Genomic DNA, 18,009 nt, shown 5'->3' with positions numbered 1-18,009 from the left:
CAGTCGATTGCGAAACATGAAAGCGGCGAAAAGTGGCGGCAGGATGGCATTTCCGTGGATTAAAATTAAACCCCTGCTGATGCTGCTAGCACTAATGTTCATTTTCTTCAGCTGCTGTCTGGGCGGCAAGACGACCACCTTGTAAGAGGATTACGCAACCATCCAGCCACTAGACCACTTTCACTAATACATCCCATCCTCCTTTCTCCCTTTCGGAAAGCGCAGTGTCAGCCACACAGACACCCTGGATCCGCAGGCCGATGGCTTCTGGGCCAACAAGACCACTTGGAACGCCCGGTGGGTGAAGTACTGGCGGGCCAAGAAGATCTACGAGCCGGTGTGGAAGAAGGTCTGGACACCCACCATCCACAACGAGTGGGTGCCCCTGCCCAACGCCCCCAACGAATGGGAGACGGAGAAGGGCCACTCGTACAAATGACACTGAGACTGAAACATAGGCTAGTTAGTTATTTATCTTTTACTTTTATTTTGTATTCACTGGTAATTAAAGTCTAGAGATAATTTAAAGTGGCGCCAAGGCAAATGGAAGTGGATGGATGGCCTTATGAGCTAGCGACTGGTTTACGACTATTTACAAGGAGCTTGGAACCGGGCGTTGTGATGCAACCGCTTTGGTGCAACGATGCAGTGATGCAATGGCCTCCTACGCGCCGGGAAACTTGAATGACTGCGAGGTGGCCGCCACCGAGGCGGCGGGAGCGGCAACAGGGGACTTGGCCGTCTCCAGGGACTTGGCCTGGAAGTCGGCGCTGGCCACTGGCTGCAGCAAAGTTGGCTTGCCGGCGGCATTGGTGTCGTCTCGTTTCCACACCACCTTATCCTTGCCATCTGCCGACTTGGTGGCCGTGACCCCCGTATCCTTGCGATCCCAGTCAAAGCCGTGCTCATGGTGATGGTCGTGGTGGTGGTCTGGCGACGGGAACCACTCGGATATGACAACTGGCTTCCAGATCTTCTTCCAGCCGGGTACCCAGATTTCCTTCCAGCCGGGCACCCAGATCTGTTTCCAAGCCTCCTTCCATTCCTGAAAAATTTCCGAAAATAATGATACTTAATTGCTCCAAGGCTTGTCGTATTACTTAAACATACCAATTTATCGGTCCAGATTTCCTTCTTAGCGGGCTTCCAGTACTGCTTCCATCCCTCCTTCCACTCCAATTTCTTATCGGGCACCCAGATTTGCTTCTTGGCTGGCTTCCAGATTTTCTTCCAGTGCGACTTCCAGACCACTTTCTACGGGGTTATGGATTAGAGTGTTTAGGAGGCATTGAACTTTAGTAAAGATAATGTATAACTGACCTTCTTCCACAAATCGTGACTGGTGTACTCCCAACCTTCGTGATCCTTGCCTAGATATTTCTCGCCGGGAATGCCGACCTAGAAATTACAAGGTTTTTTTAATTTATCCACGCATGTTTATAAGAATTTTCTATATACCTTTACTAATTCTGGTGTCCAAATCTGCTTGTAATCGGGTACTTGAATGTCCTTCCAGGCGGGCACTAAAATCTCTTTCCAGTGTGGTACCTAAAATATATCCAAGAATCATTAGTACAATTCCAATGAGCGGTGGCTGTATAACTTACCCAAATTTGCTTCCAGGCGGGAACCTGAATCTCCTTCCAGCCGGGTACTTTCACCCAATGGGGCTTCCATATCTATAAAGTAAATAAGCTAATTAAATATCTTGGAGTAACACCTTTATTTAATAATTTAAAAAAAAAATTAATTCTCTGATAAAATTTCTTCACTTATTTTAAATAGTTCGCTCACCTTCTTCCACGAGGGGTTCCAGATTTGCTTCTTGGCCGGATTCCAGATCTTCTTCCAGCCCTCCTTCCAGGTGACCTTCTTCTTCCAGTACCCGGGGTCGTGGTGCTCGTGATGGTGTTCGTGGTGCTCGACAATGTGCTCATGGTGGTGGTCGTGGATCAGGGCATCGCCCAGTCCCAACCCCAGTCCCAGGTCGATCCTCTGCTGGGCAACGCTCTTGCTGTCCACCTGGGAAGCGGCAGGCTGCTGATCCACCACAGCCTTGGATTGACTGCCTCCGATGGCCCAACAGAGCACACCGAGCAGACCCAACTTAAAAAAGAAGAGGGGAAATAGATGTCATCATCAAACAATAAAAAGATAGAAATCAAAGGACTGAGAAAACAAACTGAGGAAGACAGGGAGATAGATGTAGTTACAACCAAACATTCAAAAGATACAAATCAAAAGACTGAGACAACGAACTCGGGCATGAAGAAAGCTTCAACAAATTGAATTCGCAACGATCATGTTAATGAATTCCATATTCTCCAAAGAAAGGTGAGTGACTGAAAACGAGTTTTAAGTGGGTCACAGTCTGGCATTGTTTTCTGAGACGGACAGAGAAATGTTGCATAACCCCTCTGGTGTCTATAATTTCATACAATGCCTGACCTGGGTCAAGAGAGCTAGTTGATGTCAAATCAGGCCAGGCCAAAGACTTTTCGGGCTGGCCCCTCTTTATTTGGTCAATTGTTTTATTATGCAAATGGGTTTGTGTATTGTTAGGATAAATATGGAACTGCTGGATAAATGACGCAAGCCCTCTGCATTTGGAGAATCCAACAAGGTCACAGCCAAAACGCCTTCGTGATTTCGCAAAATTAGCCCGATTTGTGGGTACAATTTCAAAATTTGAAAAGCCCACAACCTAATCCCAATCAATTTGCGCATAAATGTCAACGAGACCCCGATTACGAAATGGAAATTAGCGCCAGCAAAAATTATCTCATCGGATAGTGCTAATTGTAGCAGATCGATCGTGTCAGCTTCCTCACCTGGGTGGGCAGTGAAAGCTACGCAGACTGGTTTCGCCTGCAGTTGGATCATCGGTCGTGAGGGAAAAGAGTTTGCGACTCCGAGGTGCACCCCACCGCATGTGCCCACCGATATCCCCTGGTCGCTAATGAAACGATCGCGATTTTAATTGTTCACAATGCGGCGCCAGTCGGAAGGGAATCGGCGGGCAGTCATTTGGCTCTTAAGACGACTAATGAAAAATGCATGGATCGTGCTGTTGACAAACACAAACCGACAGGAAGAAAGTGTTTTCTTTGGTCCCCTTAAAAAGTATTTTCAAATGTGTTTAAAGGAAATAATATCAATAAATAAATTTTCCCAAAGAAAAGCTAATACTCGGAAGTGACTCAAGGCCATAAACATATTATTGAAAAGAAATAGTATCAAAGAAATAACTTTAGAGATTTTAATGGCAAAAATTTAAATTTTTGAATTCTTCTTTCTGCTTGTACTATTTTAAGTTTGTGAGATTTATTAAGGGCTTAATAACCTCTTTATTATTTATTTTTGTTTTGCTATGTTGTAACTAAATCCATTACACCTTAATCAAAAACAAATCTATTCCATTGAACAACTTTATTTAAATTCAATTACAGCTCCTATAACTACTCTTTATAACTAAATTTATCATGATTATTTACTTAACACCTCCCTCAAATACTAGCTCTATGTGTACCTTGTACTGAAATATTCAAAGTATATATCACCTTTTAAGCCAATCTTACCCAAGGTTTTGCAATTATTGTAGAAATTCACTAAAGCGCAAATCTCTAAAATTTATTGCCTATGCAAATACAATAAAATAATTGCCAACTTTGGGCCGAAAGCACCATTAGTTCCACTTGTGAAGCCACCACCCGCAACCCCAATTCCATGTTAATTTCCATTTCGCGACACTTTTCACAGTTTTTCGTTTTGGTAATTACCACAAAATGCCGCTGGATCCTCATGGCTCCCGATTGCAGCTGGTGAAACGCTTAGGTTGGGGCACTATCTGTATATGCACTTTTTGGCGGTCTCTTTAAAATGTAACACTGTTGCCACTTGGGATGGGCGGCTGTTACCACCACTTTGGCCACTTTCTTGGAATCGACTGTCGCGCTGAAGATCGGGCACCTACGGTTAAATACACACCGCGCAGGTGCAGTCGGCGATGTGAGAGCACTGCTCCTCCGACTCTCTAATTCTCCAGTGAAACTGAGAGTTTCAACTCGACCAGACCTTGAATTTTGATAACGGTTTCGTGTGTAAACAATGACGAAGCTTTTGCTCGCAAAGCTTTAAGCCGGCTTGCCTCTTTTTTGCCTCTCTTTTTTCGTACAACCCACTCTTTTGGCCATTTTTTCATACCTCTTTTTTTGGGAGCGAGACGTGACTTGGTCTGCAGGCTGCTCCAAATGTTGTAATCGCCCGAAAAGCTTATGGCCATAAATGTTATACATCTCAATAAAGAAAAAAGTTCAAAATCAACGACTACATTTAGGCAATGCAAATTAATAGCACGCAATGGGAAATCAACCAAACAAACAAACCAACCCAAAAGAAATATCCAAGCCTATTGCGTTTGTTTTCGGTTTTTCGGTTTTTTGTAATTATTGTTTTTTGGGAATTCTTATTGTCCAATCGCCCAGAAATCGAAGGTCGTCACGTCCACGTTTTGATATGCCCAGTGGTGTCGCATTAATTAGATGGTTTTTAATGTAATTTATTGTCCATTGAGGTCCAAAGTCGGTTAAGGGCAATGCTCGTGGACGTGTCTATGGCTCAGATCCCCATAAAGCCACTGCATTTTTGCATGTGCAAGCCAGCAATGTGGCAACACTTTAAAGACAATAGCCAGCATTTCTCATTTCATTTCATTTTCCGATTCATTTCCTGCCACATTTTCAATGGGATCCGCAAAACGAAGACATGCGGAATACCGCTCTTTAAATGGCTCGATTCATTTGGCCAAAAGCAAGTTAATTGCATGTTGATTTAATTTCGATTGAATGAGCAGCGGATAGCTCACCTGTTGGCCAGCTTATGGAGTTCCAGGTGCGTGCATGTACCTGGTCTGGTTCCGTTTCACTTAGTGGGAAGTGATCGGTTGCATAACATGAGTGGATCTATTAGTTTCATGGTGAACATACGGCATATATTATGCCACATCTCCCAGAGTTCTCCACTTGCCAGGACTTTCACCGCAGCCTTTCTCCCTTAATAGCCGGCCATCATTTTCCGCCACTGACAGCTAGTTCCACCCTCCGCACAAGGAAGTGCCAAACATGATTCACACACCAACAGCCAAACTGAAATCATATTAATATTCATCAATTTGAGATACATATAGAGCGGCCTGTGTGTCCCCTTTCAGGAAGTGGAGCCGCAAAACTGGACTGAAATGCGTAACAACTTGCCCATGGCCATGCGTTCGGCTTAGACCAAATCCTCCAGTTCCTCATCCTCCTCCTCCTCCTCCTCCTCCTCTTGGCAACTACATACAAGCTGCAAGCTTCAAACTGCAGACGGTGTTGAACCACTTTTACTTTCCCCCGCTCCGTTTGGCTAACAGCGTGATGTGGAGTTTTATTTATTTATTTATGCCTTTCATGATTATTCATCTTATCGTCGGCGGTAATCGGTCAATATATGCGCAGCTTAAGGGTGTGTTGTTGTTGCTTGCACAGCGAAAAACAACACTTTGAAAAATATCTAATAGATTTACGCATCTATAGCAATATAACTATATCTCTAAAAAATTATTTAAAAAAATTGTTTTAAAGAAAACTTTAACTTAAACGATTATATGTCTTGATAGTCTTAGTTTAAGAAATACGTTTCAAATATGTCTGCTCACAATTATTTGAATTATTAGATATTCCTAAAAAATAATAGTTAGGTGCATTCTAATTTTTAAATTAACTAACTATTATAATAACTATTTCAAAAAGTCTCAAAACCACTGATTGTTATTAAATTAAGCTATCATTTTGGTAAGCGATTCGGGATGTATTTTTTTGCTGTGCCGCAGCATTAGCAATGGGTTCCGGCATGAAAATTAGAGCAACATTTGGCATGCATTTCCTACCTCTCACGGCGCTGCGTTGGCTGATTTGAATTGCCAAAACGATTGCCAAGCGATCGCAGATTGTCAGTCGGGTTGAAAGTGGGAGTGGGTGTGGGACACATAACTTTGCCAGCCCCCCAGATTGGGGGCGTGGCTGCCGCCCACGTTGTCACAACGCCCAGGCAATCACACTTGATCGCATACATGCCAATGAACTGACACCTTTTTTTATTGTAGTCCTCTTACTTCCGATTGAGTTCGGCTTCCTGCTTGTCCACCGAAAAATAAGCAAATGCCGCCAAGGAAGCTGGACGAACTGCTTTGACAAAATGCGTGTGCAGCGTGTGCATTGCCAAGAGTTGAGATGTGGCTGTCACCAGCGCTCTTGTTTCTGGCCAAATATGGCGGATTCGGACCGACCGTTCGGGCGCCTTGATTGAACACGATTTCCCACTTGCTTCAGTTTCCGCACAAGCCCTGTTTAAGTGAATTCTGGGAAATTATATACACGCTAAATGGGGCCTTTTCCCGTGAAGGTTACCTGCAATATGTTGACACCATTTCAGGCCAAAACAAAAGACTTAAGGCACGAACCTCTCATGCAACGCATGCCCATAACAAAGCAACTGCATGAATTATGTCTTCTTTTATGGCTCAGTGCCATCGGCTGCGCTTCGATGTGTCATTTGCATACATAAGCAGTCGATCGGCTATTAATTTGGTCGGCGTTTCAATTCAGCGATCGCATAATGAGACGCACTGGCGCCTTGGGTCACTTGGACAGAAATAGCATGCGGAAATGCAGGCGATAAAACTGGTTCACTTCGAGTTCGATGACCCAGCCAAGAGTAAAAGTAAATATTGGTGTGGCTCGAGTTTCATTTTGTTATCTCCGATTACCAATCAAATTCAAAAAAGTATGTCAGAAAAATAGGTAAACTTAATATTAATAATATAGCAAAGTAAAAAACCAATTTTTTACTAAAAAATAAACCTAATTAAGATTAAAAGTTTAAAGTTTGCAGTATTCATTTTAGACTTTGCCTCTTTTTAAACTATTCTTAATGGAGAAAACGTTCGATCAGAAAGTACACCTTAAGATAAATATAGTTAATAACATTTAACTCAAAGAAAAGTGAAAAAAATATTACCAATGGAAAAGCAAGTTCCCTTTAAAAAACTAGGATCATTTTATAGGCCAGGAAATTATATTTAGGAGCCCCTGTACAGTCGGATTCTTCAAACAAAGCCTAGTTAATTGCCTATATTTGCCGGATTAGCTGCTAACTATATGGATCAACGGAGATGGCGAGTGCCAGTAGCTGATTTACTTCAGTCGGTCAGCTGCAGTCACGCTCGCCAATTGACTGGGACATGCAAACGAAACGACTGGCCAACGCCGATTGCATAATTGTACAACTTTCTGGCGTTGGCGGTGGCGTTTCAGTCTGCGGAGCTCAAAATTTCGCACACCACATGTGCCAATCAATTTCGCTTCCGTTCATCTGGCGGGCTTTCCAGTTTTTCATCTGGCGATATATGAAATTCACTTGACAGAGCAAGGTTCAAAGAGGCGTCTGTGTCTCCGGAAAATCCGGTTGAGCATTCGTTATTGCATCACAGCGCTCCATCTATTAAAAATTGTTATTAAATTGGCCAGGATCGAAAATAAAAAATCTTTAAAATCAACACAATTGTTATAATTGGTTTTTTTATACAGTTGCAGTGGGTTTTATAATTTAAGTAGGAAGTTTGCAGTGCAGTGAAGGACATCCGCAAAAACAATAATATAAATGTATTACAAGACATCGGAAAATTAGAAATAACTAACATGAAAATGGGTCAAAATTTTGATCAACGTTAAATTGAAAATTTTGAATGCAGATTTTTAGAGAATCGAACCACAAGTCTTTAGAGGTATGCCACTTTGGAATCGGATTAAATTTGGAAAAGTTATGAACTCTAGAAGTCCAGTTTTGAGTCACTGTATTACAAGACATCGGAAAATTAGAAATAACTAACATGAAAATGGGTCAAAATTTTGATCAAAGCTAATTGGAAAGTTTTGAATGCAGATTTTTAGAGAATCAAATCACAAGTCTTTAGAGGTATGCCACTTTAGAATCGGATTAAATTTGGAAAAGTTATGAACTCTAGAAGTCCAGTTTTGAGTCACTGTATTACAAGACATCGGAAAATTAGAAATAACTAACATGAAAATGGGTCAAAATTTTGATCAACGTTAAATTGAAAATTTTGAATGCAGATTTTTAGAGAATCGAACCACAAGTCTTTAGAGGTATGCCACTTTGGAATCGGATTAAATTTGGTAAAGTTATGGACAATAGGAGTGCAATTGTTTGGTTAGTACAAAGGTTTTTAGATTTAAATTTATTTTAAAAATGTTTTTTAGTGTTTTCGTAAGAACATTTATGTATTTGATACTCTACATGTAATGTAGAAATGTTGCATGTCACTGCCATTTTTTTAGTAGATCATCAACCTGTGGGAGGTGCTTGTCCACCTGGTCGCGCAGGTGCGGCATGGCAAAGAATTTAAGCCTCAAAAGGGGCATGGTAACTTAAGAACTTTGAACGACGGCGCCAAACCTTGGACAAAACGCAGGAAGTCCCGTAACGCTTTGTGAAAGTGGCCAGAAAGCGCCTATATTTGCGTTAAACCCAAAGGTAGTCACACTGCCTGGACCTAAAATCCGTATGTCGCGAAATTCTCCGTTCCGCCGCATTTTCCGCGAGAAAAAAGTGCTGTCGACTGGAGCCGGGGGTGGGGGGCAGGTCGTCGCGCTCAGTTTTCCGTGGAAAGTGATCGAATACACCAGTTTTCCCATTTACCAGTTTACCCATGTGCAAAATACAGTGCTGCCAGACCGTCAAACTGAACTTTTCCGGTTTTCCCGCAATTTCTCAGTTTTCCGAACTCGGACCGCAGCGTCAGACCCCCAAAAGTTGCGCCCCGCTCCCCCACATCCGCCACCACCCTGGGACCTCCTCAGAAAAGCGCAGGAAACGCTTCCAAGCCTTTTTGAATGAAAAGCTTAAAAGTTCTCAAATAAATTAAAAAAACAAGTCATTATAAAGTTATACAAAAATTGAATTATTTAAGGCTAAGTAATTGCATATCCTTCTGCAATTTTAAAACCAGAAATCGCGCTTTTGCTATTTTGGCGTTGCCAGAGGCCGTGTAGATACGGGTAGAATGTATAATTTATTGATTTGACAAACATTTTACGTGACTCTCCTCTAAAAGCTCTCTGAGCAACATTAATTCAAGACATAGAGGTCGCTAAGCAATTGAGCTCCTATAATTTGTATAGGTGTCGCCACTGCCAGTATTTATTTAATCGGAAGCTTACAATTTTAAAAAAATCTTAGGGGCAAGTTAAAAACTCTTAAGATAACTACATACTCGTATGAACCTCCTAAAAAAGCTGATAAGTTCCTTTAAACTATAACTATCAAATATTTGTCTTCCTGCCACCAACAAAATATGTACATTAAATTAAATGAGGTTACAGTGGAGTGGTGGGCGGTGAAGTGGTGCAGGGTGGTGAAGTGGTGCCGCCCCTTGGACATGGGCGTGTGGATTGGGTGTGTCCTGTCTAGTGTCGCCGCACTGGAGCGAAAAGTTCAACAGGCTGCCCCAGTAAATCAACAAAAACAAAACCGCAAACTGCCGATAAGCGCCGCAACATAAAGGGGTGGCCACCGGGGCACCACCGCTCGAGCAAACCACAGTGCCACAGCCGCAGCCGCAGCACCACCCATAATAGCCCACAGTGGACAGGAAACCAACTGACCCGCATAGAAGCAACTTTCCGACACACCAGCAAAACAAACAAATGGCTCACATTAAAATGAACGGCAGCGGAAATATTAGCGAAAATGTTGAAAATTTGTGTATGCCAGGGGATAAAGGGGGATGGGGGGTTTGGGGGGTGGTGCCTTGGAAAACCTGAATGAGGGGACACTTAACAGGCTTCGTTTGTTGCTATTTGGCCTGGCCAAACAAGAGGAGTTGGGGGTCCTGCGGGGCCGGCAGCCCAAAATGGATATGCGTTGACAACTGGCAGTCGACGTTGTTTTTCGTTGCCTCTATATCCTATATCCTTGCTGTGGAGTCCTGGCCAATATGCACGCTGAACATGCAAAGCGAGGCGAAGGCGAAGGCGACCGCCGCGATTAGGGGCGGCTTCTAGTCAGCCCGCTGTAACTGAAAAACTCTGTTCCAAATTAGCTACCCAGTGGTGTTTTTTTTTTCTGGAGAGGGGTACGAAACTATGTCAACGTTTTGGGTTCGGGCTTGAGTTTTTTGGGGGTGAGCAGGTCGAGCTAGTCGGATCGTTTAAATAAAACGGCTAGCATGCAATTTGACTGAATATCGTAGTCATGACATGGGCGAATCTACTTTCATAGCTTTATTAATCGAAATGGCAGATGGAATCAGCTTGTTAAGCCATTTAAATAGAGCTTGTTGCTAAATTTGGGCTATAAATTATCAGATAAAAATTATGAAACTTTTTTATTTGCTTTTATTTGGTTTGAAGTTAATTAACATCTATTGTGTCTGTTTTATAAGTTTACGCCTATTGAATGCTGATTAACGTATAAATAAAATATATCTTATATTAATAACAAAAAATAAAAAAAAAGCCTATTAAGCGAATATATTAATATATGCTTATATACATAAAATGAATGAAAATACAAACAAGTCTTATTACTATATTTATATTTAACTACCAAAGCTAAGCTATGAAATTGACTTTTAATACAACTTGGATCTATATAAATGCTTTTACTTACACAAAAAAAAGGTTAAAAACCTCTGAATTTAAACTAAAAGTTTGCTGATTTGTAAGAAAGCCGTTTTGGAGGCCAAATACCCAATACGAATCGAGGGATTTATTTGGCATCTGTTTGCTCGTCGGAATAAGTGGCCGAGGGGCAATGGCAACTCCATTTGCAGGTTTGAGCCCGGCTCGGCTTGTTGATTTTGCCCTGTTTTGTTTTATTTTGCTTCATTTGCTCGTGCCGCATTTGGGTCTAGGGTAGTTAAAGTTTATCTACACTCATTTGCCGTGTTTGTGTTTTTCTACCCATAAACCTACTTTACGGTCTGGAAAAAAATTAAAATACTGTTTGCTGTCTTTTGTTTGTCGCCTTCGATTTTTATTTAATTCCAGTTCATTCAGTTATTTATTGATTCAGTCAGCTGCTCAGATCTTTTAATAGCTTTTCTCACTCAAATGGGTCATTAAGCAATACGCAAAGCTGAGGAATACAACATATTTAAGGAGACTCACGCACACTTGAACTGTAAACTGTGCTGGCCCACAGTATTCACATAAATCAGTTGACATTTTTAATGACAAATTGTTGTTGCTGCCTTTGTTTTCCGACAACTTTCCTCAAGGGGAAATGGGCACCGGAATGCGAAGGTTGCAAAAAATGTATTTCATAAAAACTGTTGCGAGTTTCCACCAAGGCAGGCATTAACTTAATTGCGGCTGAATCATCTGAGAACTCTTTGTCTTGTTTTGTTTCAGGAAAACAATCTGGATGTGGTACCAAATCCTAACCCTGCCACGGCCGATTACATTTTCAGCTGTTCGCCGTGTAATTGATGGATCCCTCCGAGGGGGGATCCAGGAGTATGTGCTATATAGAGCCATCCAAAAACCGCCCACACACCCCAGGCAAATGTCCGTATTTTGTGTCGTCTTGGCTTGCTGTCTATTTTTGAAACAACAAACAAATTATGAGAATGAGAGTGAAAATGGGCGACAGAGATTCAGGCGCACACGTTGCCCATAGACAGGGCCATATATCGTACTATCTATAGATCGCCTAAGTATTTTGTGATTTTTCTTAATCATCATAAATTTGTGTTGCCTCCACCGTCGAACAGCAGCAGAAAAAGCAGCGACACGAAGAGAGCGAAAGACATTTGGCAGTTGGACAAGAACTTTCCCGGCGACGGAAACATCAATAAATTAGAAATGTTTAGCTCGACTTTCGGTGGGTGAGAGGTGAGGGTTGAGGGGTGGTGGGGGCTCCAAGGGGGAGGGGGTTGGCAGTGGGGGCCACAACTTATTGTCTGCGCCTTGTTCGAATTTGTGTGTGGCAAAGGAATTCGTGGATGTCTCACTCGATTGCCGATGGCCATAAGTTGCAGCATTTAATGACCGTCTATTGCCTGTCCTTCCATTGAGGTGATTTCTGGTACTTTCGGGGGTGTAAATGGTCCAGAGGGTTGAATCCAAGGATGCTGCGCAGTCGCGAAATCACAGTAAGGGATGCTCAATTTCACAGGACAACTTTTAAAATGGTTTCCAAGTACGGGCCATTTTGTTTTCAATATGCTGAACCACTAAAACTTGTATTATTTTTTTTATTAGGATATTATAAAAATACTTAGGTGAAATGTACTTTCAAAAGGTGTGCTTATTAAATAACTAACTCCCTTTTTAAACCCTTCCTTAAGTTGAATTAATATCTGTTTGCCTTCGCTGCTTTAATGCACATTTGGGTCAACTTCGCGCTGTAATTTTATATTCAGGGGAACTCTGTCGACAGGGAACGTCATCCCAACCCACCAGCACCACCCACTGCCACCCATTGGCCCACCACCCGCTGCCAATTAACGTAATTAAATGATGCGTAGGGAGTCAACGGTTGGAGTACTCTGAATTACAAACACATACACGCCCAGGTCCTTGCTGTCATGGTGGGTATCTTATCCTTCTGCTTAATTAATTTGGGACATGGAATAAAAATGTGGTGTAGTTGTGAGTTGCACTCGCCGGCGTTTAATGTTTCAATTGGGAGTTGGAACCAGAACAGGAATCGGAATCGGAGAGACCGCGCGGCAGTCCATCGATAATTGGAACCCAGCGAAGCCACACAATGGAACCGGAAAACCCACAAAAATGTATTTGTTTAGTGAAAAAAGAAAACGTCATCCTTGGCAGGACATGGCCTGTCAGCATAAGTTAGAAATCCTGCGGGTTGGATGAGAAATCACCCAACACTTTCTTGGTAATTTCCCCAAGGACCTCGTGTAAAGGGAATATCCATTTGGTGACCCCAATTTTTGGCCACATTTGGCACGCCCGCACGAAAGGCCAACGCAAATTATGCTAATCATGGGCCACTCGGCATCATCTCTCTTACTTAGCCACCGTTAATGACGGTTATTTGCTGCTACTCTTTATGGAGTAGTAACACCAGCCTATAATTCTTTTGTGTGCCCTGGCTTTAATTAAACTAATTACGACAATTTAACAGTCAAAATGCCGGGGAATGTAATCTAAACTTTGGCTTGAAGGTCCTGATAGTTTATTCAGCCATGATTCATTGTGGGATTTGGTTTTAATAACAGTCGAAATCTCTGTATGTTTTATTCTGAATTTATGTGACAAAGGAAAGGGCATTTTTTCATACCCTCATATATTTGCTACTTTAACCTGCTTATTTTCCGTTTGGGAATAAAAATGAAAAAGTTATTGTTCAAATCACTAATTAAACAATAACTAATTTTGGGAATTTTATTTTTCTGAAAAAGTAATTTATTATTTGTCTTTTGTCACAAAACTAACAAGTTATGATCACTTACTTAATACAATTTTATTACAACATCCATGACATCAAAACTCAATTTCCCTTGACATTTGTCACAGAACTCGCAAGTTATGATATGTTTTAAAAACAATCACATTAATTAATCATAATACATATTAATTCCGAGCAGTAAATCCGAAATTGGCTTTCAATTACGGATCCTCGCCGTTGCAAATTGATTTGCATAAATAAATTGGCAGCCGAAATCATTGCCTACTTTCAGGCAATCCCCATCGACAGGGTCAACAACTCCTGCCAAGGCTGCCATAATTTGGTAGGAGAGAGGGGGAAAGAGGGAGCACAAATATGCAAAACAAAGCGCGACAAACGAAATAAATTCAAATGCGTTTTCGGCGGCCCTTAAACGTATGCCAGCCCCAAAAATTAATTACAGGCAATAAGGTAATTCCAGCTAGGAGCTGTGCTTTTTGTGTCCCATGGAATTCGGGGGCAAGAAGAACCAGTATTGCCAAAAACAACTGTTTAATAGAGGAAACGACAACGGCGACGCAGCGCTAAAGGAAATATAAATGCGACATACTTTCGGGGCCCAGGTAAAACAATTGCGTGTAACTGGGCGATTAACATGATATGCGGAAATTTTCCCGTATTGCAAATGCAAATAAATGTTGGCAAAACGGGGGGTGGAGGGGTGTGCTCGGAAAAGTGCCTGCGCAGGCGTCGAAAACTACCCACTACCCACTATCCACATGCCACATACCACAGCACTCGTCATCGTTTTTGCCCGGCTCCTGGCGAATAAAACAGTATCGCATGCGGAACTCGGACGAGTCCTGGGTTTTGATGGGGAGAGACTTCGTGCCCGGACAGTTGGCAGCCTGTCAGTCAGTCGCCGCAGATCCTCCTGGCTGCAATGAACCCAGAGTGGCAGTGCGAATTAAACGAGACCAGCCAATCAGCCATCTGAACTTGAAACGGAAACCCAGCAAATCGCACAGTTGTGGCCCAAAACACAGTATCCAAAAATGACAAATTCCAAGCAAATTGCTGCCAAATTATGTCACCCCGAGAAGCCGAGACCAGACACATTTTTCAAGAGATTGTTCTGGCAAACACTGTGCAAATCCCTCCTGTGACAATCAAAATCGCTGGCAAATAAACTAAAATCAAGCTAAAATAACACAAAACAAACAACAAATACCAGCAACTAATCTATGCTAATAAATTGTCAACCAAAATAATTTCGACAATAACAAAAACATGCAGCACTCAGGCAAAGATGAAACAGTTTTTTAGTCGAAAATCTCGAATAGTTTTGTTAGTTTTCTGCGAAGAATTCCAGAGGTGAGTAAAGTTTATAATATAAATAAATTTGACATTTTCTTGTTTCACTTTTAATTTCCCTCAACTATTAAAGCCGCCATGTGGGCGTTGTGCGTGTGTGGTGTGTTGATTCTCTTGTTGCATTCTTTTCCTACATTTTTTATTATTTTTAGGGGTATGATGAGAGTAATGAATGGCTGGGCAAATAAGAAATTAAAATACTGTGAATAACAAATAATTATTTCTTGTGTTTTAAGTTTTACATTCTTTAATATCAATTCCAAAAGAAAAGAATTTAAATTGTCTATCTAAATCTAGGGGGGTTTATCTGCCATTTAATTTATAAAAAAATAACACAATCTAATTTGAATATTAATGAATGTAACTATACAAATATAACTATACAAATATCTACGTATTGAGGGGTATTTGAAACACCGGTCACCCAAGTTACCTTGGAATCTCTCCCTCCTCGAAAGTTTTATTTCCATTTCATAAACAGTAAAAACATTTATTAACAAGTCCCAAAAGTTTTATGTATGCGCGTATTTATAGACCCCACTAAAACGACAGAAAAACGAACTGTTTGTGGTTAGTAAAACATGCGATCAGGTGAGGGAAATTGGGTATTTGATAGCTTTCATCAAAGAATTGAGCAATATTATGAATCGTATAAAAATAACTACTCTGGGGATATAAATTTATTGCACGAGTGGCGTTTTCCCCATCATCCGTGTCTCCAGCGCCCATATCTTTATGGCATCTATATTTATCTGTGGTCCATGACTAAATCAACATCGTATCTGGGGGACATAATCTCATTAGGCTTATCGCAGTTAGTATATATATCTGCTCTTCCAGCTACAACAGCTGTTAGGAAAGCCAATCGAACTAAAATGCCAACCGGTTTAGTTTGAGACACCTATCGCAGTCAGGTGTTTGTGTCAAGAATGCATGAACACAAAAATGTTTTTACATAAAAGGCAAATCAAGAGCTATAATCGAATAAAATAAAACAGAAATCAAAAATCGAAAATCAAAGAGTCCCAACGAAATGGAAAAAGAAACACTAATGTCAATAAATTAAGTCAACAAAAGTGACCAACGAAAGCGGACCGCTATAAAAGAGCACTAATAGAGGGGGAAATCGGTGGAACCGAACCCTAACTGATCTCAAAATCAGAACGGGTTTTGTTTCTGTTTCTGTTTCTGTTTCTATTTCCTTCGCCTAACAAAGAAAATTAAACCTCAATTTGGATTCAAACGGTTCGAATTCAGATTTTGTGCTCAATGTATCTGGTATCTGTATCTCGTGGCTTTTCGGTGTTTCTTTCATTTACATTTTGTGGTCTGTGGCACCTATTCGCCCCCTCCACCTCCTCCTCCTCCTCCCCCCGTGTTTCACCTGTATCAAAAGCTGTTTCTTTAATTTATTCTAATTGCCTCGACACCGCCTAGATACGGATTCAGATACTTGGCAAGAAGCAGCTGCAACAGTAGCTTGTGGATTGCTCGGAGGTCGGGTTAGTGGGTAAAAAGTCTGCCACCTGATTGCTAATTTGTCATATTCGAAATGCAAGTGGTTCGAGTGCCACCTGTTGGCTTTCAGCGGGTCAAATTGAACCAGATTATTAATTGTTTAATCTAAAAATAGATGCATTTATTTAGATATAATTAAATAAAAAGCTTTCCTTTTTTGCATATTTTATAAATGATTATTCAAATACCTACTTAATTGCATGTCAATGAAGCAAAACGCATGTTATAAATCTAGATGTAAGCGCTAGAAGCAAATTGTTTCGTGTCACTGGCTTCTTTGTTTAATATTTAATTACCTAAACGTTTTTTCAAGCTTCTAATTATCATCTAAAATATATATTTTTATAAGCTTCACATTTCTTCACGTAAAGCGGCCACACATTCCCCTACAACTATTTAGGTTCTAATTTAAATAGCTTACGCCCAGGTATGGCGTATATTTTAATTGGTGTCGAGTACAATTTATGGACATTTTTTGGTCATTTGTAGTATTGTAGTTATTTATTGGATATTTATGGATATGGCGTGCTGAAGAGCACGTGCTGTGGCTGATCTTAAAGCCAAAAGTATTTTATGAGCCCGGCCGATTCGTACAACTGACCCTGTCTCTTTGTTTGGCTTTGTAAAAGAGCTAAAAATTATGTGTCTATGTTGGGTAAATTATTATGACTTTCACGCCCCGGGCTCCAGAAGAGGATGGGCGAAGGGGGCTCGAAAACATTTACAACGTCACACGTAAATGATTAATAACTTGCACGGTCATAATTCTTTTGCCTCATGGACTTCGGGAAAAAGCAAACACCGAGATACCCAGTTACTAGTCAACTATTAGGTATTTTCATTACTTTATTCTACTGTTTATTGTTGTTATTATTGGTGGCCAATGCAGGCAAGAAGCCAATGAACCGCACAACTGGTTGACAGCTGCAGTTATTGTTAGCAGTTGAGATGAGGGCGTGACTCTATTTATCGTCATGTCACGAGGCCTTGGATATGAATAAGAGAGTCACGCACACACAAAAGGACTCACGACATTGAACATGATCTTCCTTACTTTCATCGAAATCCTATGATCCTAACAAATATAAGAAATAATAAAAAAAAGAACTGATATAGACTGCCTAACGTGTTGCTAAATTTTAGTATCAATCAATTCAAAATAAGTCAAATTTGTATCCCAAGTTAGTGTATATGGTAATATGTTTAGCTAAGAAGAGGGCATCTCTGGCCAAAAGCCACAGCTCCAGATACTTTTTGAACTGCAGATACACATGTATCTATAACTGTCGATTGTTGTTATTATCGGGCGACTGTTCTGTCATCTATGAGCACGAGTATCTGTATCCGAGAGTGTTGTGAAAGTGAAAACCCTCAAGTGCCCAACCTCAGGGGCCCCAACTGAGAAGCAAAGTTAATACGAGTTGGAGCCACATAATTGAGTTAGCCAAATGCCACATATTTTCGAAAGTCGACTCGACCGGCGGCGCTATAATGACGATCCCATTAAAGCATTAACTATTCATTTCATATTCCAATTGGATCATATGACAATTTGTGACAATCGGCTTAATCAATTCAGACAATTAGCGCAGCGCACACAACACAATCGCCGCGGAACTTTCTTCTCGGCCAAATAGATTCGGT

At 41.2% G+C, this 18,009-nt stretch overlaps 2 protein-coding genes across 2 annotated transcripts; one reads left to right on the top strand and one right to left on the bottom strand.

Annotated features, from left to right (window-relative positions):
* The first annotated feature begins 16 nt into the window (after nucleotides 1–16).
* Nucleotides 17–439, top strand: LOC108051183. The gene is made up of 2 exons (XM_017133172.1): nucleotides 17–141; nucleotides 226–439. The coding sequence occupies exons 1-2, from the start codon at nucleotides 17–19 to the stop codon at nucleotides 437–439; spliced, it is 339 nt and encodes a 112-aa protein (XP_016988661.1).
* A 24-nt stretch (nucleotides 440–463) lies between these two features.
* On the bottom strand, nucleotides 464–3,941 carry LOC108051202. The gene is made up of 7 exons (XM_017133211.1): nucleotides 3,780–3,941; nucleotides 1,795–2,106; nucleotides 1,608–1,679; nucleotides 1,459–1,548; nucleotides 1,321–1,398; nucleotides 1,111–1,254; nucleotides 464–1,045 (listed from the first exon to the last, which is right to left on the bottom strand). Exons 1-7 carry the CDS (start codon nucleotides 3,801–3,803, stop codon nucleotides 665–667), a joined length of 1,101 nt encoding a protein of 366 aa, XP_016988700.1. The 5' UTR covers nucleotides 3,804–3,941; the 3' UTR covers nucleotides 464–664.
* Nucleotides 3,942–18,009: the final 14,068 nt, after the last annotated feature.

This window comes from Drosophila rhopaloa, unplaced genomic scaffold, assembly GCF_018152115.1.
Source record: "Drosophila rhopaloa isolate 14029-0021.01 unplaced genomic scaffold, ASM1815211v1 contig_115, whole genome shotgun sequence".
NCBI classification, from domain to species: Eukaryota; Metazoa; Arthropoda; class Insecta; order Diptera; family Drosophilidae; genus Drosophila; species Drosophila rhopaloa.
The sequence above is the reverse complement of the archived record's forward strand: the minus strand, read 5'-3'. Positions and strand labels throughout refer to the sequence as shown.

Bases quoted from the DNA above. Each gene is read 5' to 3' on its own strand.
- LOC108051202 (XM_017133211.1), bottom strand. From the start codon at position 3,803: ATGAGGATCCAGCGGCATTTTGTG. The intron at 1,255-1,320 runs GTCAGTTATACA...ATAACCCCGTAG, and splicing joins GTCACGATTTGTGGAAGAAG to AAAGTGGTCTGGAAGTCGCA. The intron at 1,046-1,110 runs GTATGTTTAAGT...GAAATTTTTCAG, and splicing joins AAATCTGGACCGATAAATTG to GAATGGAAGGAGGCTTGGAA.
- LOC108051183 (XM_017133172.1), top strand. From the start codon at position 17: ATGAAAGCGGCGAAAAGTGGCGGCAGGATGGCATTTCCGTGGATTAAA. The intron at 142-225 runs GTAAGAGGATTA...CGGAAAGCGCAG, and splicing joins GGCGGCAAGACGACCACCTT to TGTCAGCCACACAGACACCC.